Here is a 16,966-nt window from a genome sequence, read left to right as displayed (position 1 = left end):
CAACAGCTCAGCCCGCCCCACTGTTGTGTAGAATGTACGGGGGGGGGGGGGGGGGGGGGGGGTACAGGAAAGCCATAAATAACTAGTTCCTGCATCACCAACAAGTCCTACATGTCGCCAGAGAGAAGTTTATTATTTTCACTCAATCCAGTAACAAAATCAGATTAAACATTACACGTTTAAAACATATGGGTGAATTGTTCACCATAAGTTCTGTAACAAACTTTTAGAAAGTAGCTAGGATGCGCATGCTTTAAGTTAATGTGCTTTAAGAATAATTTTGCGCAGGCTTTAAGTTAATTTGACCAACAAGATGTTTTGAGTATTGAGTTAAAATTAAAACGTGATAAATATCGCATCATTACCGAATTCATAACTTCAATATAACTTCAATAGTTATCAAGCACCAGCTGATTTAAGTTTTTCTTCAAACAAAAGTAATTTTCTGATAAATCATCGTACACCTACACGTGTTTTGTTGTATGCACAGATTTTGAGGGTCGCTTATAGAAAGAGGCATCCTTGTCTTTATTTTTAAAAACATAGAACCAGAGAACAGAGAACCTTGTGCGGCATATCCGCATAAAGGGTTAAAATATACATTTTAGCGCTATTTAAAAACTAGGACGGTATAACGGTATATAGGACGGTATATAATATAATGTAAATGTCTCAAGTGAAGATGATGGTTTAAAACATAATTTTATCAAATCAAGCCAATTCATGCGAATACTGTCGTATATGAACAAAGAGAAGACCTAGAGTTCACTAACATTACAGCTAACTGTAGGAAACAGATATCCGGGGAGAGTGTAAAGAAAACGCCATACAAAACATTACAATCACACCCGGCAATACGATAAGTGTTGCGCTAGTGATGTTAAAAATTGTTGTTTCAGAAGAAATGCAAAGATGTGCTTTTTAGGAGCGCCCGCTCGACACGTGACGTCACATCTCCGCGCTGCTGTTTTGGCGCGCTTTATGGAAGTTTGAATCGTTAGCGATGGAGCGCGTGAACACGAGCAGTGTGAGAGGATTCCTGAGATCTTGCGACGATCTGACTGAGAAGATTCGCTGTTTAATACAGAAGAAACTCGTCAAGAAGTTCTTGAGCAGGTGATATTATGCGCTTACGATGCGATGTGAACAGGGCCGTAGCTAGAGAATTCGGGGGGCCCCCTAAAAAATATATTCATGCGGGCCCCCTTCACCAATATCATATACTGTACAGTAGATGAGCATGGAGGCCCAAATATAACAGAAGATGGTGATGTTGTTGTAAAACCTTTATTTTAAAAGTTAAATGTTTATATAAAATTACAACTAATAAAAACTAACAAAAAGAAAGAAATAGTTGAATAATAAAACAAATTTTAAAAAAGTAACTGCAAAATAATGTTTTTCCCATCAGTCTGTTATAATTCATAAATCAAAAAGTAAAGAATGCAGTCAAATTTAAAAAATAAAATCATTTATTGTCTTATTTTTTAATAAAGATAATATGGAACTGGTAATATTATTAAATAAATCTAATAAATGTATTCATCCATTTTTCTTGATGTAATAAATACTTCATCAGCCGGCAGGTCAGGTGCATAATGCAATGCGTCGTGACTCATGTACCTTTTTTAACTCTTATGTTAAAAAGAGAAATTTTGACCGCGCAATCTTTCGGCCTTTGAAAAAGTGAATGTTTGAACTCTGGTGTATGCTAAATGAAACCAGGCGAACGGGTGTATGAATGTGTCTACAGGTGTATCTAACCCTAACAACTAATGACCAACTTTATTTTTGCTATTGTACATACATTTTATTCTTCTAACTGTTTGTCTTTGGTTAACACAGCTGGAGAAGAACAACAGGGAGGTTGGAAGACACAGTAGAGGAACTACAGAATAAATATGGAGAGAAAACAGCATTAAAAAGGATCAAGTCCATAGTGAAAAAATCTGAAAAAAGAATATCAAACGTAGGAAAAGATTTATAATTTACTTTGTTAGTAGTCAGTATGTTTCTCAATCTTCAATAACTATAATGTTTACATGGTTTTGGTTGTGTATTTAATTGCTCATTTTTTAACAGATGGTGACGTTCAACAGCCTAACAACCTTCCACAACGACGCCAGCATAATATTTCTACATCATTCGGACAGCCATTAATTCAGAACCCTAATCAGCTTAACTTAACAATTGCCCAGAAGAATGGTGGGACAATAGTTACTACAATCATGGTAGAAAACACAATATATGGTGATGTTAACATCGGTGCGGTGAGTGTCTGATAATTTAAGAAACAGTTGCTTTTACAAACAAATAAGAAATTATTTGTGTATGTTATATATATATTTATTTATGTGTATTTTTGTTTTGTTTTTTAAAGTTAGTCCATAGGGTGTGGAACTTTGCACAACTATTTACACACATACTGTTTTTGACACATAGTGATTGTGAACATTCCTTTTTTTTTCTTTTTTTTTTTATGAATACATCTCTTTCATTTTGTGCCGGATGTTAAAAGATAAAGGTATTAGTTAATAACAATTAAAAACTTTAAATCAACATGAAGCCATAATATTAATCAATAAAATATGGTTAAATTACAGTACAATGACTTCCATAATATTTTATTTTATTTTATTTACAAAGTTGTGCGTCGTGAGTGAGACCTCGCAAAGATTACACCAATATTAGATTTCTTGTTGCGTGGTCGCACTATATGCCAGAAGCTTAGTCATCAACATCTAAACTAAACATTATCATGGTTTAGTTGTATTTTAAAACACTTTCTTTTTTTTCATTTTTCAGGTTGATATTTGTAGAAATAAGCAAAATACATTTATAAAAACAAGTTAATGGCCTTGTGTCAGAACACAACAGGTCTTTTTATTGTAACTTTGAAAAGTGTAATACAGTATTTGATTTTTACAAATACCTAAACCAATGGGCCTAAGCCGTTGACCCCTGAAGTTATGACTTCTGAAGGCCTCTCATGTGTAGATTCGCTCGTTTAAATTTTTTATTTTATTAGCTAAAATCATTGTCTGTATTCATACAATATGTCCTCATGGGTGTAAAATGACCTCTGCCAATGATCTGACTTATCCTCGTAAGCGAAACATTTCTTATCTTTATTTACATGGGGCGGGTAAGTCCAAGGAGGCTTCCGTGTCGTTCCGCCATCTTGAAACACTATAATACCAGAGAGGGACGAAAAGCGCTAGCCTAACTCAACACGTTTCATCATCAACACTAGTATAGTCATCAGCACATTCAAAAGGACCATCAAAATAGTGTTACATTAAAACTGACAAAAATTGTAATTCTGAATTTAGTAATAATTATAACAAAAAGTTTACATTAAAATTGACTATGCGTCATAATTATGAGATGAAAAGTTTAAATGATGATGTACTAAAATTGAAATTATGATAAAGTAAATATTCCATAGTGAAATTTTCTGAATTCTATATAATTGTATTTGTGAAAATGTTTCAGTACTGAAACAGCATTTATGAGTTTTTACATATCTTCTGCTTGTTTCTGCAGTTCGTGTAGGCCTCTAAGCCTATAAATTACTAAAAATGATTATTGAATAACTTGAATTTTGTTGACAATGTAAAAAAAATTGACTTTCCATACCGGGAGTTGAACCCGGGCAGCCTGGATGAAAACCAGGAATCCTAACCGCTAGACCATATGGGAGGCACTGCACGGTACAATATAATGCTGGATCATACTTATGCCGAGCCACAGGAGAAGGAATCCTCGTGGCCAAAAAGCAAAAATGTAATTTATCGGGATGTATATAAATATCGGGATAGCTTCTCCCAGGTGGAAAGAGCTAATGAAGGAGAAAGACTTTGAAAGGGAAGTTGTCTGCTTTCTTCTCGACGGGTGAGTCAAAGTTACGGTCTAAATTACAAGCTTTTTTCATTGCTTGCTTGTGTAAATCATTATATTGGCAGCATAACAGTAGAACATGTACAATTAAACTCGATGAAGTGCTATTGGAAGACATGTTGTCATAGATTCTTGACACATAACGGCTACCGCAGTTGCAACACCGCAGTTGCAAAAAGCGAGGCGCTAGAGAGCACTATTTGTTTAAATGCAGAATACAATTTCACCGCTAGATGGGAGAAATTATTTTGGAGAGAACTAACTTGTAGTAGGGTCTTTAACAAAAAAAAAAAAAATCTCCACAATTGAGGAGGTCAAAGGGCATGCTTCCTGCTATAGCTCTACCCAAAGTCTGTTCATGCGACCACCAGACAGATTTTAAACACCGGATTTAAACTTCTACATATATTTTGAGTAGATAACCGATAGTATATTCTCAGTAAAGGGTTTCACCTTGTGTGTTTCCACACTGATTAAGGATAGTTCGGGAGATACAAGTAAAATGATCTTATACGATCTTATACTTATACTTTGAATTAAGACGAGTAAAATTAAATATTCGCTCAAGACAAACTTTACTTATCACACATCGCGTCTCTGAAATTGTGTGGTGATTTATTTAGCTAAAACTTTGTTTACATTTTTTAAATACATTTTAGTAACATATGTTATTATTCATTGGTTATATATTTATTAATAATTTAATTTAAAATAGAGATTTTTTAGAACCGCGTGTGTGCGCACACAACACAGCTTAGAAATTATATTAAATTATTTATTTTATAGTTTTCTGCGATGGTCGTGTTTAGGTGTACGGGATAGAATATGCAATATTCTATGGATTCTATTGAAAGCCCCCAACATAAAAATAGAAACCCCCGCATGGACAAACAATTATGATTGACTAAGTACAGTTTTTCAACCATCTAAAGTTTTTTGAACAGACATTGTTTAATAACAATGATACTTTAGGTTACCGTTAAACAAAATCATTAGAGTAATCTTTTAAAAGATAAATAGAAGATGCGTATGTATTCAAACTTTAAAGATTTTTAGGATTATATTTTGAAATAAATTTAGTATGAACAAAACTTTGTCTCTGGAAATGCGTTAGCAGACTAACATTACATATGCTCTGACATGATGCACAGAGGCCCCTCTGAGTCAAAGAACGACAGACGGAGCTGAGAGAGAGAGAGAGAGAGAGAGAGAGAGAGAGAGAGAGAGAGAGAGAGAGAGAGAGAGAGAGAGAGAGAGAGAGAGAGAGAGAGAGAGAGAGAGAGAGAGAGAGAGAGAGAGAGAGAGAGAGAGAGAGAGAGAGAGAGAGAGAGAGAGAGAGAGAGAGAGAGAGAGAGCCACTCTGTGATTTTATATTATATTATAAGCAATTTATTTATTTACTTTTAAAGAACAGAATGTTTTTCAACTTTAGTTAAATTAGCAATATAATTATTTTAATTTATAAAGAACGGAATGTTTTATGTAATATGATTTTTATTCTTTTGTTTATCTAAAACAATTGGATCAATAAGATATTTATTTTATAAGCATTTCATTATATACTTTTATAAATTCACTGTTACCTATGGAATGCGGAGGAGCAGGAGGGGGGTGTCAGGATGTAGAGGACGCGCGCATAGACACACAGACACGCGCGTGGCTCCTTTACTGGTGAGATAGATAGACGAGCACGTGCTGACAGACACGAGCGGGGGCCCCTGTTTGAGAGACTTTTTTATTAAGACTTTAATAAAATTGTTTATTAAAACATTATTACGACTTTTAATAATGTATTAAATTAAATTAAAAATATATATATAAAAAAAATAATAAAGATATCATTTAAACTTTGAAATAATTTTAGCCCTAACACAATGTCTCATTCTGATCGCTGAATAAACCCTAGGAGTCAGAGACCGTCAGGTGGTGCTGTAAGAGAGAACCACTCTGTGATTTTATTATTTTGTTTATCTAAAACTAAAACAATTGGTTTCAGTAGTTTTTTATTTTATATACTTTTAAAGAACAGAATGTTTTTCAACTTTAGTTAAATTATTTTACAACCATTTCATTTATACTTTTAAAGAACAGTATGTTTTCAACTTTTTTGTGGTAGGTTTTAGTAAGATATTATATATTGTGTGATGTATTCTTTTATCCTTATTCATTTATTCTTTTGTGTGATAGACACCACACTGATTTCCATAACCTGTTTTTTCTTCAGCGCTCTATAAACATTTAACTGCTTGTATAATTGTTTTTCAATGGTCGTGTGACACACTTACACAGTCTTTTTTCTTCTCTCATTCCAAAGGGGGCACACAATGTGCTCTGGAATGCGGAGGAGATGCTGACACATATCCTAACAGCGCCTTCAAACTTTCTGTCATACACATGATCTAGGGTTAAAAAGGTTAAATGGCAAAAGCTTCTGTCAAAATCACATGATCTAGGGTTAAAAAGGTTCAAATAGGGCAAAACTTTCAGTCAGAACTACATGATTAAAGCAAGGTCAATAGGGCAAACCATAACAACATAGGCCGGAAAGACACCGGAAGGCCGAACTGTCAAAACACATGATCGAAGGGATAGGAAGGGTCATAGGTCAAAACTAACTGTCAAAACCACATGATCGATGGATAGGAAGGGTCAATAGGTCAATCCATAACAATAGGGACCGGAAGGGCAACCGGAAAGGTCAACCGGAAGGTCAATGACAACCGGAAGCCATCAATCATTTTGACACATGGTGTAGGGTATATACTACTATTAGCATTGGTTGAATTGTCAAAACTCTTCACACATTCAGCTAAACAGAAGTCGATGCAGACCAAACTGTGAATAATTTTTCATTGCTTTCACACAAAATGCATTCAATACCTTTTCCAAAATCCACTTTTATCAAACTTACTTCACCATGTGCAAAACACTATACTGTATTTGCAGCACATTTGTCATAATATGAAAAATGTGCTGCAAATACAGTATAGTGTTTTGCATATGCTAACACACAGATTTCAAAACTGATAAAAGCATATTCAAATCAGAATGATGGCAGATTGTGCAGTGTGCATTTCTGCAGTAATTATATTGAAGTATAAAATCTTAGCAGAATATTTACAATTAAATTAAATAATTATTCCAAACACAACAAATTGTAATTTCAGATATGCTCTTAACTAATAATTGTATTAACTTTATAATAAAACTAGTAACATTTTAAAGGTATGGCCTGCTCTTCAACCAACATGATTTTAATTAATCCCAAACCTGGTAATTTTGTCAGTATTAATGTACGTTCACTGATTCTAGCTTCTCTCTTTTCGGTCTCTTTCTTTTCATGTGAACTGAGTAGGCTACACATGCTTACATTCATAAAAATAAACTTTATTTCTATTAAATTTTCAAAATTATTTAGGCTATAGCCTATATGTCACACACGCCTACCTGCCTTTTGATGTAATAAAAGACGACAGTGGTAAATTGTCCCCTTGGAATTATAAGGTTCTATCTGCGTTCTGAGCAGTTTTGAGATATTGAGCTTTAAAGTTTTTGCATTCCATTCGACTGTGTAGAAAGAACCTTTTTATTTTCTAAATAAAAAGTTCCAAAATGTACAAAACTTCCATACATTGTGCTTTTCTAAGAGTTATCTCATCTGAAATTATTAAATATAACATAGTGCATTTATATACAAAATCTTAATTTTGAGTTTCTCACTTGAACTATGGAACTACAGCATCTGTGAGAAAATACATCTTCACAGATTGTGGATTTGAGTTCCGTGTGGGGACTTTATAAAATGATGTGTAATGTTCTGTCATTTAGAACCAAATAGCTGCGGTTCTGCCTTCAAAAACTCAAGTATCTGCAAAATTAAACAAACCATTGTATAAGTGGCATGCTGTTTAAAGCAACAGGCTATAGCTTTGAAAATGGTTTGATCAAATTTGATGTGTAGCAAGTGTTTAACCATGTGAATGGTACAATGTTCAAAAGTTTCCCTAATAAAAAGTCCAAACATGCCAAAAATGGCCATAAGGGGTTTGGCCCGATAACTGCTGCTTGCAGCTATATTTTTACATTTATTTAAAGGAAACAAAAATGAACAAAATGAAATTAAGTTAGGACAAAATGTATAGGACTTGTGTTGCTTTATCTCATTTTAAGTAATTTGTACAACCAGCAAAAATCTTTTTTTATTGAAGGTCTAAGCTATCTGGTTTGCTGAGGAATTGAGAAAATTCAGGTAGATTATTTGTAACAAGTTGTTTTGATTAAGCAGCCTTGGCTAAATGGAAGAGACTAGATAATAAGTGGAGATGTCATCACTCTGCTGCAAACGCTCCTTCAATGTCATCAACATCGATTCCATATGACAACATAAAATCTGAAGAACGATTACAACTGTGAGTGGGTCCTGACACATGTTGTCTAACTTTAAAACTTTAATAGAGTTAAAAATGTGTACCAACAAAACCTTTATCTGCAAACTGTATCTGGTGGAAAAAATCTAGTGAACAAAGCCATAGCAATTTGAGATGTCACTGAAGGCATTTTATTGAAAATTTGGATAGGCCACATAAATGTTGCTTTTGGAAATAAGAGGTTTGAGACAATAAGACAAACACCTATATACATTGCCTTCACTGTGGAGAATACAGTAAAAATAGTACTTCACTGAAGTTTGATATACAAGTTATTTTGAGGTATGTCGCTTGGGTTGGTTTGGTCCCATATATTTAATAGGAGTGTATTTAGGTTTTTCTATCACATCCAAGCCAAGATAGTGCTGCAAGACTTCAGGAATCTGAACCGTCCCTTCCTAACAGAAGACAAACAGAGAGACAAAATTAATAATACAAGGAATATCTGTTGTATCTGTTGAAAAATAATCGTTAGTTTAGTTTCTACCTTGGTTTGGTGTGTCTCCAAAATGGCAATGATGGTACGTGGAATAGCACAAGCTGTAGCATTTACCTAAAATATGAAAAATAAAGGTGTTATTGACTGCTGCAGCTATTTTTTACGGAAGCTCTGAACCGCAAAAAAAAAAAAAAAAAAAAATCCCCCCCAAAATATAAAAATCTAACATTACGAGAATAAAGTTGTAATAATTTGAGAACAAAGTCAAAATTACGAGAAGTCTTCCGTATAAGTTTTTGTGTGCATGCGTGCACGTGTGAAGAAATGCGCTCGTGAAGTCAAACTGCCTCGGACATGGATCTAAATATAATTAATATATTTAATAATATTTGGGCTTTCAAAAAAAGGAAATTCTACAGCTGCTAATCTACCAACATGGCATTACCATTTGTTTTAGGACATTACAAAATATATACTGCGCCAGAACAGACTTTAGGGGCGAAAACACTTTTCAGACTGAGAGGAAATCACAGGATCCGGCCAAATGATTAGATACAGAATTATGCACTTAAAATGTATCCAGAAATGATTTACAGTAAAGAGGGAGACAGTACGGTTACTGTTGAGTGCTCTCGGCCCAGATGGCGTTGCCTATAGACGAGCACGAAGACACGTAGGCTTCGAGTCAACGTGCCACATAAAGTTTGGACCAGCTAGATTGTGGTGCCTTTACCTCCTCCGGCGGAGTCTTCGTTGCTCGTCTATAGGCGTCCTAAGACAAATGGTAATGCCATGTTGGTAGATTAGCAGCTGTAGAATTTCCTTTTTTTGAAAGCCCAGATAAAAGCAAAAAGCTACTATTATATTTAGATCCATGTCAGAAGCAGTTCGACTTCACAAGCGCATTTCTGTACAAAAAAAATCAGTAAATAAGAACTTCTATGGAAGACTGTATTCTCGTAATTTTTACTTTATTCTCAAAATATTACGACTTTAATCTCAAAATATTTTTTTTATTTTTTTTTACTTTTTTTTTTTTTACTTTGCGGTTCAGGGCTTCCGTAATTTTTGTCCTGAAAGAATGGTTCTGTTCTCTTAGTAATCTCCTAGAATCATATTTTTACTTTTTTACAGCACAACAAATAGAATGGACATATTGCAGCCATGGGTCACCACACTGTTATTAAGATGGTATTATAAATAGCCTCTTACTGTATGCGCATACTTAGGGTTTCCATCATTTCCCTCATAGAGAATGTTAAGACGTCGGCTCTGGTAGTCTGTGCAGTTTGAGGCACTGGAGATCTGATAAAGGACTAAGTAAGTTGATATTCAACAAAAGGATGCAAAAGTAGAAATGTATTCCTCTTTTTGACTAGCAAAAGCAGAAACAACTTCAAATAGCAAATTCTTATACATAAAAAAACAAGTACAAAAAAATTCTAAAGATGCTGTTTTATTATTCTTGTAGATGGTTCTCATTTTTTATTTTTTTAAATGCATTAATCTAATGATTAATTACACTGCCTATTAACTCTTCATTTTAAAATACATTTCCAACCTCTCCAAAGCTGCCACGTCCTGGCATCCATGCCTCAATATCATACTTTCGGAAGGCAGGAGGCCCCAATTCTTGAGTGGGCATATCCAAGACTCTGTGAGGGAAAGAATTGCTATTACTATTTTATTAGCAATTACCCATCTACTGGTTTCATATTTACACATCTTCCTAGTATTCACTGACAGCAAGTGAAAACTCACAACAAATATTTACTTCTTAGTGTGAACAAACTTTAAGAACCATTGTTAGCCAAATAAATACTTAAAATAAATGCTTTTCAGGTTTTAATACCATACCATTTTCAAAATAATATGAGTGTCACATTTTCTAAATCAAAACATGAATGAACTAACTATGCTTAATCTTAGTGTGTGTAAACACTAGTTAGATTTTAGACAAAACCTGTAATGAAGCTTTAGGGAAGAGAAAATCTCCTTCTGTAACATGACAAATTCATCCAGCAATTGGGAACTCTCCTCTCCCGTCTCATTCGAAGTCACACCGAACATTTCAATCTGCATAAAAGTAAACAAAGTAAACACCCTAAAGGTAACAACAGATCATAGTTCATACAACAGTTCATAGTTCAAACAAAACAGGTTCATAGTACTGCAATTAAATTAATCTTGACATCGAGGATCTTAACTTTTCTGCTTTTCTGTGTTTCTTTCATTTCCATACTACCACTTCTGTTTTCTGGTTACCTTGTTAAAATGGTGAACTCTGTAGAGCCCCCAGGTCTCTCTTCCAGTATCTGTTTCTGCTCGATAACATGTGCTACTACAGATGGTCCTAGAACATAAAAGCAATACAAATGACACTTAATGCTTGCATCAATCAAAGAAAAACTGAATGTAGCATTCAGACAATCAATCAATAAATAGGTAAATCAGGGACTTTTTTACCTGACAGGTAAATCCTTCAAATTTACAGCATGATCCATGAAATATCCTAGTACAATATAGGTCATCATCAATTCATTGTGAAGTATTCATGGATACTAAAAAAAATTGCTAAACTAACATTTGGTGACTACTGGTCTATATTTTAGTATAATTTTATTAATAGTAATAACTTAAAATAAAATACCGGTCAAAAGTTAGGAATAATTTAGAGTTTTTAATTGCTGCTCACTTCTTAATAATGGTTATTATTATTATCATCAGCATTTAATACAGTTTTTTTCTGCTCAATATTTTTGTGGAAATCATGATGCATTTCCTTGAATGACTAGAAAGTTCAATCAACAGCAGAGAATGATTTATGCAGTATCATGAGACACTGAAGACTGCAGTAATGGTTTCTGAATATTCAGCTTTGCCATTACACAAAAAAAAAAACATTTTTAAAATATATTCAAATAGAAATGTTTTTTTTTTATTTTGTAATAATATTTCATAATATTACTGTTTTTACTGTATTTTTGTGAAAATAAATGCACTCTAGGTGACCATAAGACATTTCTTTCAAAAATATATAAAAAAAATCTTAATTATTCCAAACTAATTTACTTTTGTTTTCATTTATAACAAATCTTATAATTCACATTTTTTATTATCTTTGAATTATCATATATTATAAGATAAATTATCATATCACAGAAGTTCATGCTTTTATCACCTGCCACTCCTACTTCCCCTGTTCCAGCAAGATTAAGGTCAGGAAAGCGTGACGGGTCCAGAGAGTACACCTGTGATTTATGAGCATGAGGCTGCATCCCACAACCTTCCTGAACAACAGATGCAAAAACAGCACAAATATCATGGAGATTCATGGGAATTCTTTATAGGTTACTACAGTTGTCACTACATTCTATTTCCATTAAGAATCTTAATACACAGCTGCATCTAAAGTATTCAGGGTAAATGATTTTAGATTATATTGCTAAAGCCATTAGTCATTGTAGTATATGATTCTGAAGATCTAATTAAGGCCCTGTTTACACTAGTGTGTTTTCAATTAAAACGCAAAACTTTTGCTATGGTTACACCTGGCGTCCACTACTCCAGAGTTTTCGACCCTAGAAAACAGACTTTTGGAAACGCTGCAGACCCCATTTAGTTTCAAAACTCTGGGTTGCGTGTCAGTGTAGACGGACCAAAAAAGAAACTTTTGAAAACGACACATTCACTCGTCTCTCTCTTAAAGGCTCTGTAACAGACCAGCCATGACGACCGTGTAAACAAAAACAAAGAGACGGAACTGCAAGCTTTGCTGACTTTGTTGTCCTTTTTAGCAGCCATTGTGTAGTTAAACTCAGCATTTTGTACTGCAGATGCCTATATGCGCTAGAGGCAAGCTATTATTAGAGCAATCGGCAACAATTGGCTAAGGGCTAATGTGCCGTTTTCGGTCGTGTAGTGTGGACGGAGATCTTTTCTGGATTGCAGTGGAAACGCCAGTATGGACAAAGATTGTTTTCATTTTAAAATGCCTATGTTCATACATTTATAGTTGTGAAAGCTCTTCAAAATTCAGGAATAGTTTAAAACAAAATAAAAACAGAGATATCTCAGTAAAGGAATGCAGAATTTTGGCAACCACAATGTAATAAAAATGTTGTTAGATATCATTATACCGTAAGATTAGAACAAAGCGATACTCACAAAAACCACTGATTTTAACATGTCAGGAACAACCATGGGAATAAAGCCCTGTAAAATGTAAAACAAATCAAAACAGAGTTTTAAGTGTACTCAACCTCCAAAAAGGAAACCGAAACATTAATGTTGACATAGATAAGTCGATATGAAATCAAAATTGATTTTGTTTGCTTTTTTTTATTTGATAAAAAGTTCCTGGTTTTATAATGTACCATTCATGGGTGGAGACATTATTCTAAATAACAGAAATAGATAAAAACATACTAACCAATTTCTGAAGAAGATCCATAGTAAAATTTTGCAAGGCAAACTGAAGTCTGGCCCCTGCCCCTCTCAAGTAGTATGATCTGTGCCCTGACACATGGGCAAGCCGTCTAAGAGGAAAGAGATGCAAATGAAAAACAAATAAAATAAATAATTAATTGACTAAAATTAAAACATGATAGAGAAAACACCTAACCTCTGTCTTATGATGTCAAGACCCTCTCCAATTTCCAGGTGGCCTTTTGGTTTGAAATCAAATTCTATGGTGGACACATGACACAACAGTAAAATTACAATACTTTTTTTGTGCAACATTTCCTAGCATTTACAAAACATTTGACCAGGTTAGGAAATATTTCAAATCAGTCACACCATGTATTGATCAAAACTGCAAGCATTGGTAAAGCAGCAGATCCAAGGAGCAAAAAGTTCAACATAATACAATACAGTTCTGCTCATATTATCCCTGGCAGAATATGCAAGATGTTGAGTAAAAAAAAAAAAAAAGAAGATAATAAAAAAGCGTGTTGTTTATTTTCAGTACTGCCCCCTGATAAAGCTAGTTGACATCACAGGTATATGCATAAAATAAATAAAAAACATACACATTTCAAACACTGATCTCATTGCTAGAGATTTACTGTAAATTGCTGCAAGAAATGTAACACAAAGTCAAACCTCAAGGTCAGGGAAACCCATGGCTGCTGCTTCAAATCATACTCCAAATTGTATTTTTGACCAAACCGATTTCAAGAAATGGATATTATGGTTTACGGCTTTATTCAAATAAATTTACCACGTCTCTGACCAACCAATTCAACCACTCTTGCCTGGCTCTCATCTCCGATGGGCTAAAAGAAAAGACAAAAAATTTTATAAAACACATTCCTGTCAAAGCAAGGGTAGGCAATCCTAATCATAAACACTTCTTGTCATACTGGGTGATACTCTCTTCACATCCTGATAGCAATCAATAATAGAAGTCGTCTAAATATTAAAAAAATTTACAACAACAACCTTTTACAGTTCCTCCTGAACCAAAACAACAAGCTTATGCTGCGTTCACGCCATGTTGTTATTACAGTAATTAAGAGATGCCAACCCTTGATGTTATACTCGGAGCTGTTCATTTATGCCCATCTATGGCAACACTATCAACACTGAAATGAGCCGCTCTGGCTGTGCTCGCTCATGTGAATCATTAAAAGAATCATTAAATTACAGAATCATTAAAATAATCCATTATGATGATGTGTATGTTTTTGTATACTGTTATTTGATTAGGTGCAAATCTGATACTTGGATTTGGTTCATTTAACATTTAGTAATAAATTGTTTCATAACTTAATAGCAGTTAATATGACTGCTAATGAGCAGTTAATTATTTTTATTTTTAAATAATACATAATATTTCCTTTTACAGTTAACTTTATTATTATTATTATTATTATTATGAAGATGAGTGGTCCCTTACCACACTTGGATGTGTTCTGTTGGGTAGTCGTAGAGCGCGGCAGTAATGTTCTTTCTCCAGCTCGCTCTCTTGCAGATACAACTGACTAAGTTTCTCCCTGAGTGCTCTACCTTCTTCTCTCGCACTGTTGTACTCCACAAGCTGTAAGTACAAAGAAGGGAAAGAATGTCATACAAATATTCCAATGCATTTTATGCATACTACATATCGCAAAGGAAGCAGAAAAATCACTAAAATACAGTAGCTTTCAATTTTAAAAAGCTTTCATGCTTTTATTAATTAAAAAGCCCATATTTAATTCTTCAAACTAAAATTTAGAGTGTTACGCAAATCAAAAAAAGCTGTAACTTACACTAGACAAAGTGGATTTGTCATGTTCATCCTGAAAGGGAAAAGGGTGTGAAAAATGGACTGAACCAAATTTTCATCCAGAAATAAATCACAAATAATATCAACATTAACTTTTTTTTTTTAACATCAAGATGTTATGTCATTATGTTAAGGAATACAGTGAATTATTTCTACCGACTATTAACTATTCAATTGACTATTCAAAGAGAAAATAGCCAGAATTATTCTTCTTTCAAATTTACCTTCACCAACCATTTTTGGGTAAACTGTTTATTTAAAATAAGTGTAAAGCAATTATAAGTATAAAGCAGAATATTATAAGCAATGTAAATAATAAATATTTGTTGTCATTTCCCCCCACCATTGATCTTTTAGCTTAACGGTTATGCAATTTTAGATGAATAACATAGCACACTACAGGAAACGTCAACTGTCCAATGTAAAGTACCCACACTTCATATTGAAACTTTTATTATGTAAATGTATATGGACACTTACTACAAGAGCGCGGACTTTGCCACTGATCATATGCTTTCTCTTTTCCAAATCTGATATTTCTTTTTGCACCTTCTGCAGTTTCTTCCAGACTGAGACCTAGACACACATTTTACCACACAGGTGTTCCATTAACGTTTTCACATGCATTATCTGAAAATCTCAGTTTAAATAATGTCAGTGCAGCAGTATTGTTTTAAAGCATGCTGTGTCTTACTATAACTCCGACATCAGCTGCCTGCAGATCTCCTTTCCGATTGTGCACCTCCGCTGTCACCGCATCTGTCTCATCGCACACACGCTGCATGTCCAGCTCGGGTTTGTGACTGTACCCTTCCCGTACATGCTCATAGAGGCTGCTCCTGGCCGGTCGAGAGGAGCAAGGTCGGCAGGACCATCTAAATCCACTGCTGACATTTAGTCTCGAAGACGTAAGCAGATAAAAAGAGCAACACCGCGTAGCTGCCCTTACAGAGGACGCCATGGTTAACGGGTTGAAAGTTTAACAGTACGGAAGCCGAGAAGAGTCAGTTCGTTGACAGTGGTACTTTTTTCAAATAATTATTATTTTAGTCTATTGTTATTATTGTTATAAATAAATAAATCGGAAAGATTATTTCACTTTGAAACTTTTGCTGTAGTTTTATGTATTTTGCCGTTGTAGTGCTTATATCATTTTAGTGAAAATTATAGTTAGTTTGCAGGGACTTTTACTATGAAAAAAACCATTGTAAATATTCTTGCAAGCTTTTATGTCGGAGCTGTACGGGGTTTGTTTTCACCCGACAAACTGAGCATGTTCAATCAGCGTTTGTCGGTGTCTGTTGGGGCAGTGTGCAAATGACAGTTGCTTTTCATTCAATTCAAAATACAATGGCCAACTTGTTTGTTGGCGATGGTCTGTCTGGCAGGTATGAACTGGACTTAAGAAAAGAGAAACAATTTAAGAGTAACGTTACTTAGAATTGTGTATGTCACTACTCGATCCGTAGTGACAGTGTATACACATTTTCCCAGAATAAAGAAGTTATTAATCAAAAGGTTATTTATCCAAACAAGTCCACAAACAACGTATTTTTGAGAAAAGACCCCAAGGAATCAGTAAAGCAGAATGTACTCTTTGGTTTCACTGATTATCCTTAATATTTTATTTAATTAATTAATTTATACTTTTTACAAAATTTTCATAAATGTAGGTTTACTATCAGAACCTCAATTTTATAATTTTGTTGACTGAAGTAAGACTGGATGTAAACAGTATTAGAGACTATCCGACTAAGAACGCTGTCAAGACAAACAAAATATGTGGAATTGACAAAATATTTATTTGATATCTTTATGCACATTTATTCTTATCTTTATGTGATTATATCCCCCTTTTCTTTCGCTTTGAGACTCTTAAGACTCGATTCGCGCTGAAACGGAAGTAAATATCCGTCACATCCGGTAAAT

At 34.1% G+C, this 16,966-nt stretch overlaps 1 protein-coding gene across 1 annotated transcript; it reads right to left on the bottom strand.

Moving 5' to 3' along the window:
- Positions 1 to 8,431: 8,431 nt before the first annotated feature.
- On the bottom strand, positions 8,432 to 16,045 carry sars2 (seryl-tRNA synthetase 2, mitochondrial). The gene is made up of 16 exons (XM_082179572.1): positions 15,732 to 16,045; positions 15,518 to 15,613; positions 15,021 to 15,050; positions 14,669 to 14,809; positions 13,991 to 14,045; positions 13,391 to 13,454; positions 13,199 to 13,304; positions 12,934 to 12,981; positions 11,948 to 12,056; positions 11,233 to 11,278; positions 11,032 to 11,119; positions 10,730 to 10,842; positions 10,328 to 10,421; positions 9,979 to 10,071; positions 8,815 to 8,880; positions 8,432 to 8,725 (listed from the first exon to the last, which is right to left on the bottom strand). The coding sequence occupies exons 1-16, from the start codon at positions 15,996 to 15,998 to the stop codon at positions 8,600 to 8,602; spliced, it is 1,542 nt and encodes a 513-aa protein (XP_082035698.1). The 5' UTR covers positions 15,999 to 16,045; the 3' UTR covers positions 8,432 to 8,599.
- Positions 16,046 to 16,966: the final 921 nt, after the last annotated feature.

Source organism: Leuciscus leuciscus (assembly GCF_965113295.1).
Source record: "Leuciscus leuciscus genome assembly, chromosome: 9".
NCBI classification, from domain to species: Eukaryota; Metazoa; Chordata; class Actinopteri; order Cypriniformes; family Leuciscidae; genus Leuciscus; species Leuciscus leuciscus.
Note: the sequence above shows the minus strand (reverse complement) of the source record. Positions and strands in the feature narration are given on the sequence as shown.

What these genes read in the sequence shown, in the direction of transcription:
- sars2 (XM_082179572.1), bottom strand. Translation starts at nt 15,998, where the DNA reads ATGGCGTCCTCTGTAAGGGCAGCTACGCGGTGTTGCTCTTTTTATCTG. An exon ending in CAGCTGATGTCGGAGTTATA is followed by an intron (nt 15,614 to 15,731) that starts GTAAGACACAGC and finishes ATGTGTGTCTAG; the next exon opens with GTCTCAGTCTGGAAGAAACT. An exon ending in ATTGGTTGGTCAGAGACGTG is followed by an intron (nt 13,455 to 13,990) that starts GTAAATTTATTT and finishes TGTCCACCATAG; the next exon opens with AATTTGATTTCAAACCAAAA.